Source organism: Aythya marila (genome assembly GCF_965140915.1).
Source record: "Aythya marila genome assembly, chromosome: 3".
NCBI lineage: Eukaryota > Metazoa > Chordata > Aves > Anseriformes > Anatidae > Aythya > Aythya marila.
In genome coordinates this window covers 104,386,551-104,399,573 of record NC_139044.1, presented here as the reverse complement: position 1 = coordinate 104,399,573, position 13,023 = coordinate 104,386,551, and the positions used below count along the sequence as shown (strand labels likewise).

General features: G+C 42.3%; 1 protein-coding gene and 1 long non-coding RNA gene across 2 annotated transcripts; one reads left to right on the top strand and one right to left on the bottom strand.

Moving 5' to 3' along the window:
* Positions 1-259: 259 nt before the first annotated feature.
* On the bottom strand, positions 260-2,891 carry KCNF1 (potassium voltage-gated channel modifier subfamily F member 1). Its single transcript, XM_082758227.1, has one exon. The coding sequence runs from the start codon at positions 2,278-2,280 to the stop codon at positions 817-819; it is 1,464 nt and encodes a 487-aa protein (XP_082614353.1). The 5' UTR covers positions 2,281-2,891; the 3' UTR covers positions 260-816.
* Positions 2,892-3,514: 623 nt separating this feature from the next.
* LOC309877054 lies at positions 3,515-10,238 on the top strand. The gene is made up of 3 exons (XR_014317308.1): positions 3,515-3,653; positions 7,223-7,393; positions 9,843-10,238. It is a non-coding gene; the product is annotated as an uncharacterized lncRNA (long non-coding RNA).
* Positions 10,239-13,023: the final 2,785 nt, after the last annotated feature.

Below are 13,023 nucleotides of genomic sequence, written 5' to 3'. Positions count from 1 at the left end.
TGAAGTGAAAATATTACAAATTAACTTACAGTTTTGAAACTTACCTGAGTATAAAGCCTTCCTGAGAGATCTTTGCAACCAGAAATTATGATGTTGTAATTAAATATTTATTTCTTTTCCTTCTTAAAGTACATGGGTTCTGGTTTACATCATTGAAAAAAAAAAAAAAAAAAAAAAAAGCTTCAGGTACTGTTTAAAGTAACTTTCTTTTTCTAGAAATAGGAACACATCCAAAAAGTCAACCCTAAGGTACATTTTACAAAAATGAAATGATGCATTTCCTGTTTTATTCTGCACATGGTATATGCTCATGCTTTCAATATCTCTAGGCTGAAACTGCTTGTAACATTTTGCTGTAAAACTGAATCTACTATGGGTGAGAAATTGCTTTAATTTCTTAGGGAATGGATTTCCTAGCTGCAAAGGCATTGAACACAGCCTGGAAGACACACTCGGTGTGATGTTCTTTATTGTTATAGGTACAGAGTTCTGGTTTGGCAATGCTGCACATTCAGATCATTGAATATTTACTGGTCAGGAAGGACTTTTCAGTCTCTAAAATGGTTACAAATGTTTTTTGTCAGAATGCATTCATCATAAAGCAGCCTGATTCCAATGGAGCCCTACTATTTTATTTGGGGTAATAACAGCAAAGTCTTACCAACTGCTGATGGAGGTACCAGGGGTTAATTTGCGTTCACTTTGGAAAAGCAAAGCAGTGCTCCCTCCCAACTCTGACAGATCTCTCGCGTCCTTTCCGTAGCTGATCGTCAGGTTGTCCCCGTCCAGAGCTTAGCGCTGACAACAGCTCACAGTTTATTTGCAGCTTTGAAGCCTGGTCCTATAGTGTTTGTCTTCTGACAGGAGATGAATAAAGGTGTCACTGTGGGAGACTTTTAGCCGGCTGCTATAAAAAGGACCCTCCTTGCCCTCCCTCACAAGACCCTCAAATTCGCTTTTGGAGCTTGCGGCTTTCCCCTCGGCCGAGTTTAGCTCCATCAGCTCCAACTCGTGCTTGGCAGCTGTTTCTAAAACCCTCTGTTTGTTGTAATACCTGACAAAGTTGTTAATGATGGGGTGGATGGGAAGGGCAATGGCTATCACCCCACAAAGAAAACTGATGGCAGCATTCAGTTTCCCTAGTGTTGTTTTAGGGTATATGTCTCCGTATCCAACCGTGGTCATGGTAATGATTGCCCACCAAAATGACTGAGGGATGCTTTTAAATAAGGTTTCGGGATGACTTTGCTCCATGGTATAACCCAGGGCAGAAAAGACAAAGATCCCGACAGCCAAGTACATGAGGAGCAGTCCTAGCTCCTTAAAGCTGCGTTTCAGAGCATAGGTCAGGGTCTGGAGCCCCGAGGAGTGCCGTGCAAGCTTGAAAATCCTTGCGATCCTCATGATGCGCAGCGCCTGGACAGCCTGCTGGACGTTGCTCAGCTCCATCAGCTTGGCTCCCAGGTGGGTCAAGGTGAGGCTGACATAGAAAGGGAGTATTGCCAGGACATCAACTATGTTCATGAAGGACAGAGCAAAATTGAGTTTATTTGGTGAGGCGATGAGCCTCAGCACATACTCCATGGTAAACCAGCCTATACAGGCTGTCTCTATGCTGTCCAGGGTCGGATGCTCCACGCGATTCCCCTCTGCATCTGTGACCTGCATGTCTGGGATGGTCCCCACACACATCACGACAGAGGAGATCAAAATAAACAGAAAGGACAGAACGGCAATCACTCGAGCCGGGTAGGACGACTCTGGCTTCTCCAAGAATTTCCAGATGTATTTTTGACATCTTTTCCAGCGACTTTCGGAGGCATCTACTCCCAAGTCATCCAGAATCAGTTGCACTCTTCGGGCTATTTCCTCCAGTTCCTCCTTTTTTTCACTCAGATGGGTTTTGCAGCAGTCATCCAAAAATTTCAGATCCACTTTCCAAAACTCCATCTCGTTCTTGAAGCATATGGGGCATATTCCTTTCTTCATGTGAATTTCCCCAAAGTAGTACACGTCGATAATGCATTTGAAAGCATCTGGATCTCTGTCAAAGTAAAACTCCCTCTTTCCGGGATCGTAGTCATCGCAGAGGGAGAATATGCTGTCGTATCCCCCCGATAAGCAGTTGATCAGCTCTGCCAGCCGCGTTTCTGGGTACTGATTCAGGTTATCTCCGTAGAACACCTGCCTCACCCCACCGACATTGACTACAATCTCCGTCTCTTCATTCCTTTCTGAGACGTCAGTGTCCACATCTGGAAACCGAGAGTCACCTGCCATTTTAATTGTATTGGATTTTTATCTTATTTTTAGCCCGCTGTTTGGTTTCAAAGCTTTGTGGGTTTAATTTCTCATGAAAGCAGATTGGCACCAGGTCAGCTCTGTTGCAAACGTTACCAGGCTGACCTGGAGTCGTGGTGGGAAAGGCTACAGAAACAAACCTGCTGTCACGAAAGCCTGGTGAGGTATGCAACAAGCTGCGGTGAAAAGACAAGTCATCGGGCTGCCGTGCCTGAAAGCAGGAGGTTAGAAAGCTCCAGCAGATTTGAAAGAGAAGAAACCATTCAGCAAAACTCACCCCTCTGCTCAGTGCTCGAGAGTCTTTTCAGGTCCCATTCTCTCTCTAAAGTGCTATTTATTCACAGGTTGGAAGTCACAGCTGAGAAATAAATCCTGTGCTCTGATTAATGCAAAGTGACTGACAGTTCTCGGGGAGACCATCGGCGGGGTGAGCCCACAGAAAACTGTTGCTGTTTCCCTCTTCGGAGCCACAGACTTCCCTAGAAAGCTGCTTTTTAATTGGGTTCCCTCTTTCCGCTCTCTTTTTACTTTAAGGTCTTCCAGAGTTTGTCTGCTGACTCTCGCACCCAGCCGGCGCAAGTGTGCAGAGGAGAAACTTGGGCTTGTTTTCCCGTTGCTGTTTCCCAGCACAATAGGGCTGCGAGCTCCTTTCCCAACCCTACCCTCTTCTGGCCAAACCCAGCAAAGCAGCAGCTGCACACAAAGCACAGCCCGGCTATTTATACGCCTGCCCGGCTGTAAAACGAGGTGCTTCTAAGCTGCCGTGCACTTGAACGATTTTTTTTAATTTTTTTTTTTTTTTTTTAAATCAAACACAAAGCTTAAGGATCTCTAAAATAATTCAGAGCTGCAGTGCTGCGCTTCTGCAGGAGAGACAATTTCTTCTGATGACAGAAGCCAGAGGAGAAAAAAAATATGGTGTTTCGGAAGAAATACAAAGCATAAATCTTGCTCTCAGCGGGACTCGTGCAAGTCTAGAGTAATTCCCTGTCAGGACACTGAGTTACTGTAGGTTTGTACCTGTGCCATTGAGAACCGAACAGGGACCGTGAAGTTTTCACTGCAGCAACAGGGCAAAACTTTTTGTGCACTCTGTGCACTTTTCCCAAAGGTTTGTGTCCTCGTTTTAAGCTGTGTTTTCTGGATCTGCGGTCAAGTGGCCCTGAGGGGTGTCTGAGTGCTTTACGATCCCTGTGACAGCCTCTCCGTGAGTGCCGCTTACCAGGAATAGTGCTCTGTGCCTCGTACAGCACGTAACAAACAGGAGTAAAAGAGCAAGCACTCCCCTTTCCTTTTGCTTTCTCCAAATCCAGGATCTGATGGACACGTGCTCCCTGGACCTCGACATGCAGGTAGGCCCATCACCATGCTCTTGTCTTTGCTTTTATTGTCCTTAAATCTGACTGTCCGTTCATTTTAGTGAGTTTGGAGGGCTTTGATCCTGCAGACCCCACAGGTGATTATTGAACTGCTTCTGGCCGCAGCAGAGTGGTCAGCTTCAGTAGGTTTTGACCTTTGCTCATTTACTGGTCTCTGAGAAGCTTGTAAGTGGAGGGGAATAGCGAGGTGCCAACCCAAGGGACAGTTTTGCTTCTCTAGGCTTGTGTCCATCCTGGGAGAAAGGTGGGAGCTGTGACGTGCCCACCATCATCGTGCCACCCAGTGAGGGGAAGCCTGGGGGGCACCAGTGACCCATTTCAGGTTGGAAATTAGGAAAATTCTTCTCAGAAAGAGCAGTCAGGCATTGGGACAGGTTTCCCAGGGAGGTGGTGGAGTCACTGTCCCTGGGGGTGTTCAAGGAAAGGTTGGACGTGGTGCTTGGGGACATGGATTAGTGATGACATTGGTGGTAGGGGGATGGTTGGACCAGATGATCTTGAAGGTCTTTTCCAATCTAATGATCCTATGATTTCCACTTATGGGGTTTGATTAGAGTCATGTGCAGACCTCATCTTGGCATGGAGAATGCACATAGCCCCCAGTACCTTACGGCACCCTGGAGACAGTTCAGGCTCTGGGGGACACGCAGGCAAATCACTGGCCCAGCCCCCTCCAGACCTTGCAGTGACCTTACTTGTCCCTGAGCTCTCGCAGGAGGGAGGAGAGTAAAAACATGCGAAGGCAGAGGTGAATTCAGGAAACCTGTGAAATACAGGAGCAAAGTCCTTTCTCACTGTCTGTCACACTTCCACGCACCAATTTATAGAGCAAAACCTGAAGCCCAGGGGAAGTGGATTCCTGCTGCTCTGTTACAGCCACACAGTAAATGTAACAGCCAGTCACCCAGTGAGGAATAGGACGTGTGTGAACCACAGCTCCATCATCTTCTTCAAATGCCTGTGCTGTGTCATTCATATCCATGCTGCAGATTAGCACAGAAGACAAGGAACAGTAAGAGCAGAGGCTGGATGTCTTATTCAAGTGACAGTCCCAGGAAAACACTTACCAGCCTGCACCTGAGCCACATTTCTTAGTCCTTGGAGGTCATTGCCACCTCTGGTGCTCCTGACAGTATGACATAGTGTAGAAGTAACATGAGGTATAACTTGAGGTGTAAATAATTTTTTTTCCAGGATCATATATGTTCACTGAGACTTTCAAGCTTCTTGGGCCAAGAGAAACACCTAGCAGATCTGGGAAAACAAAACAAAACAAAACAAAACAAACAACAACAACAACAAAAACACTATTTACGGGCTCAGCAATAAATATTTACCCAGCTAACTGTACACTGGAATGGGATTTATTTACCCACTACCATAAACAGTTCCATGAACAGTTTAGCTAGATTTTAGCACAGTACATTTTAAGACTACAATAGCAGTGACATGCTTCCCCAGGGAAATATGTGGATGAGGTTCCTGGCTACTGGCTCTTTCAAAATAAAGCTAAGATTTGGGATAGTCAGCTTCAAAATGTTGTCAGGCTGCATCAGTGTAAGAAAACAGGCTCTTTAGGCTCTCAGCCTGAGATCTGACTGCCTCAGACACCTACTCTCTGTGATCAGTGATTCATTACAGTGATCTCCTGGCTATTCTCCATGTAGCAAGAACAAGACAAGGTACAGTCCAGCATGACTGCCCCAGAAAGCACCACCTTCACTTCCAAAAAGTGTTCCCACCACCAGCATAATTTTGCAGAACAAACACCTACAAAATACTTGTGCAGGATTAGCACGCACATTGTTCAGCTTGAAAGGTGAAATCAGCTCCTCTCAAATGATAAATCTCAGCACATTCTTGAAAGGTTGGAAAGAAACTATTTTTGAAATGCCAGATCAGTCCTTATAAAGACTTTACTTATGCGGCTGCTAAAATTCTTGTGCTTTATTCTCCCTTGTCTTGCACCTTTTCAGAGCTCTTTACACCTTTCGGCGTTACTGTCAAGCTTTAGTGATCTGGTTGCATTTTAAAATGATCCAAAGAGAGGGTCAGGAAAAATCATAATGAATTAAGATTTTGGTTTTTGTAGCTGAAAAGAGTGAAACAAGCTTACTTGAGAAATGTTTTTTATCAGATTTATTGCACAGCATCAAACAACAACTGAATGAATGATTTGCAGAAAAAAAAATTCTTTCACTAATTTAATTCATTTTTTTTTATCCATGAAAATAGAGCTTCTCTGATCTAATAATTTCAGTAGATAATTAATGCCCTGCAACTCATTTAGGAGCAGTTTACTTCAATTATTAGGGCTTCAAAATCCAAATTCTGCTGATTTATTGGGACTGGACAAACAGGTCAGGCCATGCTCTACCTCTGCTGGAAACAGTGAGAGCTGGAAACTGAATTTCTACAGGCCGGATAAAAAACAGGGGGGGGTGGCTCCTTTCAACATTGTTTTTTTGGGGGCTCAGAGAACAACCTGTGCAGATGTGTTAAGTTTTGGCGGTGGTTCAGACTGGTTCCTTCAGGGAGGAGGAGGATGCTCAGCTGGACAGCAGGTCCACAGCAAGTTTGGGGTGGTGGTGGTGCCTACTCTATATAATCTCCATCTACTTAATATAACCCCTTCTTACTTAATATAACCACACACTTCTGCTTCATCCTGTATGTTTTTAAAAAAACACCCACGAGACTGGAACTGCGGTGGATCCAGCAAGAGACCTCAACACCTAACACACAACTTATTTTCAGGTAGAATCCTAGAATAATTTAGGTTGGAAAAGACCTTTAAGATCAAGTCCAGCCAACCACCTAACACTACAAGTCCACTGCTAATCCATGCTCCTAAGCAACACATCTGCCTTTCCTAAATACCTCCAGGGATGGCTACTCCACCACCTCCCTGGGCAGCCTGTTCCAATGCCTAGCCACCCTTTCCATGGAGAAATTCTTACTGATATCCAACCTAAATAGATAGATGCAAACCACGGGAAGTTGCTCAAGACAAGTGCATGTCATGAAAATACCATAGAGAAGTCGATCAGAGATCAAAAGAACAGAGAATGGAAATATCTTAGTCTTTCTTCTTTCCTTGGGGTATTCTGGGGATAAATCTTGCAGCTGCACAGACACTGCTTTGATGGCAGACAACATAAGGTTCTGTGTGGGGGAAGCACCATATAATTGCTTCACACCAATTACCAGAAATGAGAGGCAGATAATCCAGAAGAAAAAGGATCAATGAACAATATCTTCTTGGGCTTCAGAAAGAGCAGATCATCTGGAGCAGCTACTCTGATCCCCGTAATACAGCTGTCTTTAATAAGAGGAGCTTGAAAGACTGCTTTCAAAATTCTTCAGGGTTTCCAAATCTAAGGCGGCTTCTAGCAGTTAGCAAACAAACTCTCAGACACCACTGGACCATCCAGCATGTTCTCTTTGGTAAATGAATCCAGCTAATGCAATGTGCTGTTTTATTGTCTGTAGCCCAGTATAGCAAATCCATTTTCAAATCATATCTTCTTTTATCCTTACAGATTGTTCTGCGATAGAGCTGGCCATTTTACAAGAAAAAGATGGTGTTGCCTTCCTTTTCACCACTCCTGTAGCACCAAAGCCCAACCCCGTACATGTACCCACCACATCTGAAGGACAACAGTGCGTGACTTGCTTTCATGGATGCTGGCACCGTGGTGCATGGGGGAGAGGTGTGTTGTCGGCACTCATTAACAGGAAATTTTCTTGACCACTTGTGGTCATATGTGTATATATAGTCATAGCTTAATGAAGGGAGCCTGAGCCTCAGCATGAAACCTGTCCATCACCAGCAGGTATTTCTGGCCACGGATGAATCTTTCCAACCCTTTGATGTGGGAAAAGAAGGGCTCCATCAAATACAAAGCAGGTGAAAATAAGTCTCTACAGTTTTAGTACACCTAAAATGTATCTTTCAGGTTGATATGCCAAAAGCAAGAGATTATGAAACCTCTGAACTGAGATGGGTATCTCAGAATAACTTCACCTTATGCATCTGGCTTTGTGTGTCCCTGTCTCTGGCATTTGTCCATGACTATTACTTCAGATCAAACAAGTCCTTTCCTAGTTTCTTTTCCCTTCTCTTAGGTACACTGGTTCTTTTTCAAGTACAAAATTTATACATACCCAGCCAATTTGTTCTAGCAGATCTTTTAATTAATTCCTTATTAAAAGATGGGTAATGGCTTGCTGTAAATTTTAATTAGCCTTGCTTTCCATTTGACTTTAATGAGTCTATTTTCCCATACAATTAAACCTGCTTTAAGTGACCACTCAGGGGACAAGCTAAATCTCTGACTTAATGTAAATGGCTTTAAATAAATAAGATGCAGCCTCCACTGAAAGAACCTAACAGCTGCATTCAAATTAAGCATATTGGTGAATCTTGAATAGGATGAGAATTGGAGGGACTGTAAAACTTTTTAAGACTGTGTCTTGTTTTCAGTCACCACACTTTAAGGAAGGACTGGAAGCCTGCTTTCTGCTCTTAGATGCTGCCATCAAAAGCTCTCAGTTATTATTATATCTCCCTTTGAATGTTGTTGCATACACACAGCAAAGAGAAAAAGTAGGTGACAAGACTGATCTTACAGCTGCATAGACAATGACTTAAAAATTAAGAATTACTCAAGCTAGGATTTTTCTGGCATTTAGTATCCCAAAATTGTGTGTGCTCCTGTAATTATGGGCCACATCACAATGAATATTCACAAGGCAGGTGGATACAACTTGCATGCGTAATCTCACCTTTGGCATCTTCCAGTTTATGAGTGCTTGGCTCTGCAAATCTGCTGGTGACTTTTATCATGACGTGCTGCACAATTTCTCAAAAGACCTGTGTTGTGCTGGTGTTGCTGCTTGCCAGGCTGAGGAAGGGCATCCCAGCTACCCTCAAAGAGATGCAAATGTTACTGGGGCGCATGCAAGACTGCTCTTGGTGGTGGCACTGGTGAAGTGACTGGGCCGGCTTTCCAAGAGGTGCATACTTCCATCACTGCTGACTTTTGTAGTTCACAGTATTTGACTCAAAGACCAGGATTGTGGTGACAAGGAGGGAGGTGGCAATGGGCAGCCTGCTGGTTCAGCAGCTAGGATGAAAAGTCGGTTTCTAAGTCCTGTTAGGCAACAGGTTGAGAGGGATGACTATGCTTCTATTTGAATGTGATTGCTTTAAAAAAATCCAACACCACTGCCTTTTACTGCGTTAGGAGTTTGAGCAGTGATTAATAATACTTTGCGCAAGCTATTGCTCTTAATTCTACACAAGGAGAGCATGTGTAATGGCTTAGTGTGCACCATCTCACAATAGAGTTTTTTTATGTGAACTAATATGTTTAGTGTGGGCAATCAAAATAAGGAATATGATCAAATAATTCACAGCAAACATAGTCAAAAGCATTCTGATTTGTGTACTTAGAGAGCAGGAAAAATCACAGAATCACACAGAATCACAGAATTTTCTAGGTTGGAAGAGACCTCAAGGTCATCGAGTCCAACCTCCAACCTAACGCTAACAGCCCTCCACTAAACCATATCCCTAAGCTCTACATCTAAACGTCTTTTGAAGACTTCCAGGGATGGTGACTCCACCACTTCCCTGGGCAGCCTGTTCCAGTGCCTCACAACCCTTTCAGTGAAGAAGTTCTTCCTAACATCTAACCTAAAACTCCCCTGGCTCAACTTAAACCCATTCCCCCTCGTCCTGTCACCAGGCACGTGGGAGAACAGGCCAACCCCCACCTCGCTACAGCAATAGGAAAGTGTTTTCTAGTGTGAAGAAGCTGTAAGAGAAAATGGTAAAAAAACAAAAACAAAACATGGAAAACATTTCATCAGTGTGCTGTAACAGTAGTAAAAAATAAAATACTTTCATTGATCCTAGAAAACATTGCAGCACTGAGGAAAATACAGGTTTCAGCAGAGCCCGCAATTCTCACAGGCTCTTGTAAGTATAGTTATAATTTTCCTTCTTTCAATGAGCACACTGTGTTACAGGACACCAGAAGAGGAAGGTGTGTAGGCAGTAGTAGAGGCAGAGTTCACTTCTTCACAAATACGAAATTACCCTTGCAGTACCCACGGAGGAGTCCTGTGAACGTTTTACTTCATTAAATCCTGCAGGACTGAGAGCTGGATCCTGCAGGATGCCTTGGAGCACTTCACTTTCCTGCTGCTGGTGGCACAGTTGTCTGCAGGAGACCCCATGTGCAAGCTCTTCAGGCTCACTCTCTCAGTCAGCAACCAGCACAGAGATGATGCTCGTAGTCCCAGCTGAAAGCACTTTAGGTCTGGAGGAGGTGGTGTCACCTCACCAGCATCCTGCTTGCACAGCTTGTGCTGAGTGGAAGTATTAAAACATGCAAATGTGGGGTGATTAAAGTTGTTTTGTGTTTGTTTGTTTGTTTTTTAATCAGTGAACCTTTGCATTGTAGATCACACAAAGAGGAAAATCAAACTTGGTTTCCCATAGTGCCTAATGACTACTTTGAAAAGCATGGGGGAGCATGTGCTTACACTTGTTGCCTTTGAAAAAGCCCAGATATCTGGGTGAACCTACCCTGGAAAACTGATTTCAGCATCTACATTTTCCCCCATCTTCTTTATCTTTACTGAACAAAACAGTTTGCTGAATTCAACTGGAATTTACAAGGAATTTTAAGTCAATCAGAACTACATTTTCTGAAGGACAAATAGTGTGTCAGAAATAATTTTCTGACTTTGCCTTTGATCTACTATTGACCATTGGTCAAGTTGTTTACTTTCTTGCTACTTGTTGTTTACTTTCTTCAGCTGTCTGGCAACACATCATATTTCATCACAGCTTGCAAACAAGTCAAATCAGAAAACACTTTTAATTTGGCAAACAGATTACAAATACGCTTTTATATTATCTGAATGGCTCTAAAGCCAACCCACATGTTTCTAAGTGATTTGTCTAGACAATGGGTGAGTCAAACCTTTTATCCTTTCTGTTTTATACAATAATCAGTTCTGCTCAGTTAAGATTTCATTTTACTTTACCAAAAATGAATGCCTTTCATTACTATGTGCTGTTTAATTTAACATTGTATTGACATTTTGCATACTAATTCACTTTGCTCAGGGTAGAGTCACAAGCCTGCTCGAACAACGCCACACACACAATGTAAGTTCATTGTATGTGCTCGTAGTGTCCTCAAAGACAAGATTATAGAATGCAAGATATCCTATTCACCAAAAAAAAAAAAAAAAAAAAAAGGCTAGGGAGATGAAAGGAAGTTCAGTGATGAATGGAGAGAGCTGGAGAGCTGCTGCTGAGCCTTCTCTTTATTGCCATTCTGTGACATTTTCAATTGTTCTGTCCGGATGAGTAATGAGGACTTCATCACTTTTGCTAAGCTTCACTGAGAATTGCTGGTGGTTAATCTCAGGACAGTCAGGGCTCCCAGTCCTGGTGATGGGAACATTTCAACTGCCCTCTGTAGTTACAGTGAATTCTCTTGGGTGACCTTGAGAAAGGGGTCCCTGCTTATACCAGCAATGATAGGAAATCTTCTCTTAATGACAAGCATCTCCCACATGCTCTGGCCTCAGTTTTTCTTCCTCTAGTTTTTTCTTTAGGCTTCTGTGCACAGTTAGTGAGACTGAACTAATAGAGCTGAGGAGCAATGACCCACCTGATCAGGCTTTCCACTGTTACATTTTGCCACAAATCACCGGGACACATGCTACGAATGAACATAAAATTACCTATCCCAACAGAAAGTTTATGATTACAGTGAACATCACTTCATAGAACCATCCTGTTTGGAAAAGACCTTCAAGATCATTAAGTCATACCATCAACCTGACCTACTGAGTCCCATCACTAAACCCTGTCTCATAGTGCCATGTCCACGCGTCTCTTGAATACTTCTGGAGATGAGGACTCCACCACTTCCCTGCACATCCCCTTCCAATGCTTCACCACCCTCTCCATGAAGAAATTCATCTTTTTTTTTTTTTTTTTTTTTTTTTCCTAAAATCCACCTACATCAGGAGAGAAAGTGTAGTGCCTTCTGCTTGTCAGATCTGAAATGTTAGCCCAATCATGTTAAATACTCCAGCATTTGCCTAGGCTTATAAAAAATATCTCAAATCTCTAATCAATTTCTTCAGATTTCCTTTAGTTTGCAATAAATGTAGATACAATCATTCAGAGTCAGGTGCTAGTTGCAAACATCCCCATAAACGTGACACGCATGCATAATTATCAGTTCTTACACATCCAAATGGTATGGGAATTAATTACCTACACCTGGAAATGGGCTTTGCAGCTTAAGGATGAGATTTTAAAAGCAATTGGCAATGACTCATCATGGGGATTTTACCTTTTATTCCTTTGAGAATAGATACAGTAATGTTAGCACCATGAATAGCCCAAATAATTTATTGACAATCATTACAGGTCTTGTTTCTTCTCTTATATTGGTCTTCCACTGGCGTACTGAAAGCAAAATCAAGTCTCACATGTTTTATAATTTTTGCAATAAAATACTGATGTATATGCACAGAGAAATAAACCATTACATCTCACAGCTGGGGAACTAGGACACTGCTCCCCATCTTCATGGTCTGCTTGACATTTCTGTTTCAGAGCTTGTGACAAACCATTTAGTAATCAACCATTTAGCATTTCTTCTTCACTCATCTCTTGAAGTATGCTTTGTCAGGACTGATTAACATTAATTAATTTTAACTAGACTGGTACAGAAAACTGAGTATTTTCTATAAATTTCTGATATTCTGACATTTCATTGAGATACAAGAGAAAGAAAAAAGGCAAGTTAAAAAATCCAAATATAGGACTATCAAATCTTTAGGTTAGCACCACTGAAATTTTACATTATGAAAATATTTATATTTTCTATACTAAATATATCGTGCTAATATTGTGTTATAATAAATAAAATGCAATTAGTGCAATACAATTTCTAAATAAAAAGAAATGAAATGACAAGTTCAAACTAAGCATTTTAGCTACCATGATAAATGCATTATGACACTATGGAAACAGTTTCTTTCCAGATGAGGATATATCTCAACTAAGTGTTTTTATTGCAAATTTTGGCAACTTTCAATTTAACTGAACTGTGTTTTCTAATATCAGCCTCTTCTGTCCAAAAAATTATCAGTTCTATTTCCAATGTACAACACAAGTAATTCTAATGCTCATGCCATTCTTTGCATTTCTTTGCTAGACCCTTCCTCAGAAATTGGAAATGACAGATGGGATTTGTAAGAGAAAAAGATATTTTCTGTACATTCAGCCCAAGGGCAAGAG

Excerpts from the sequence above, each read along its gene's own strand:
- KCNF1 (XM_082758227.1), bottom strand. The coding sequence starts at position 2,280 with ATGGCAGGTGACTCTCGGTTTCCAGATGTGGACACTGACGTCTCAGAA.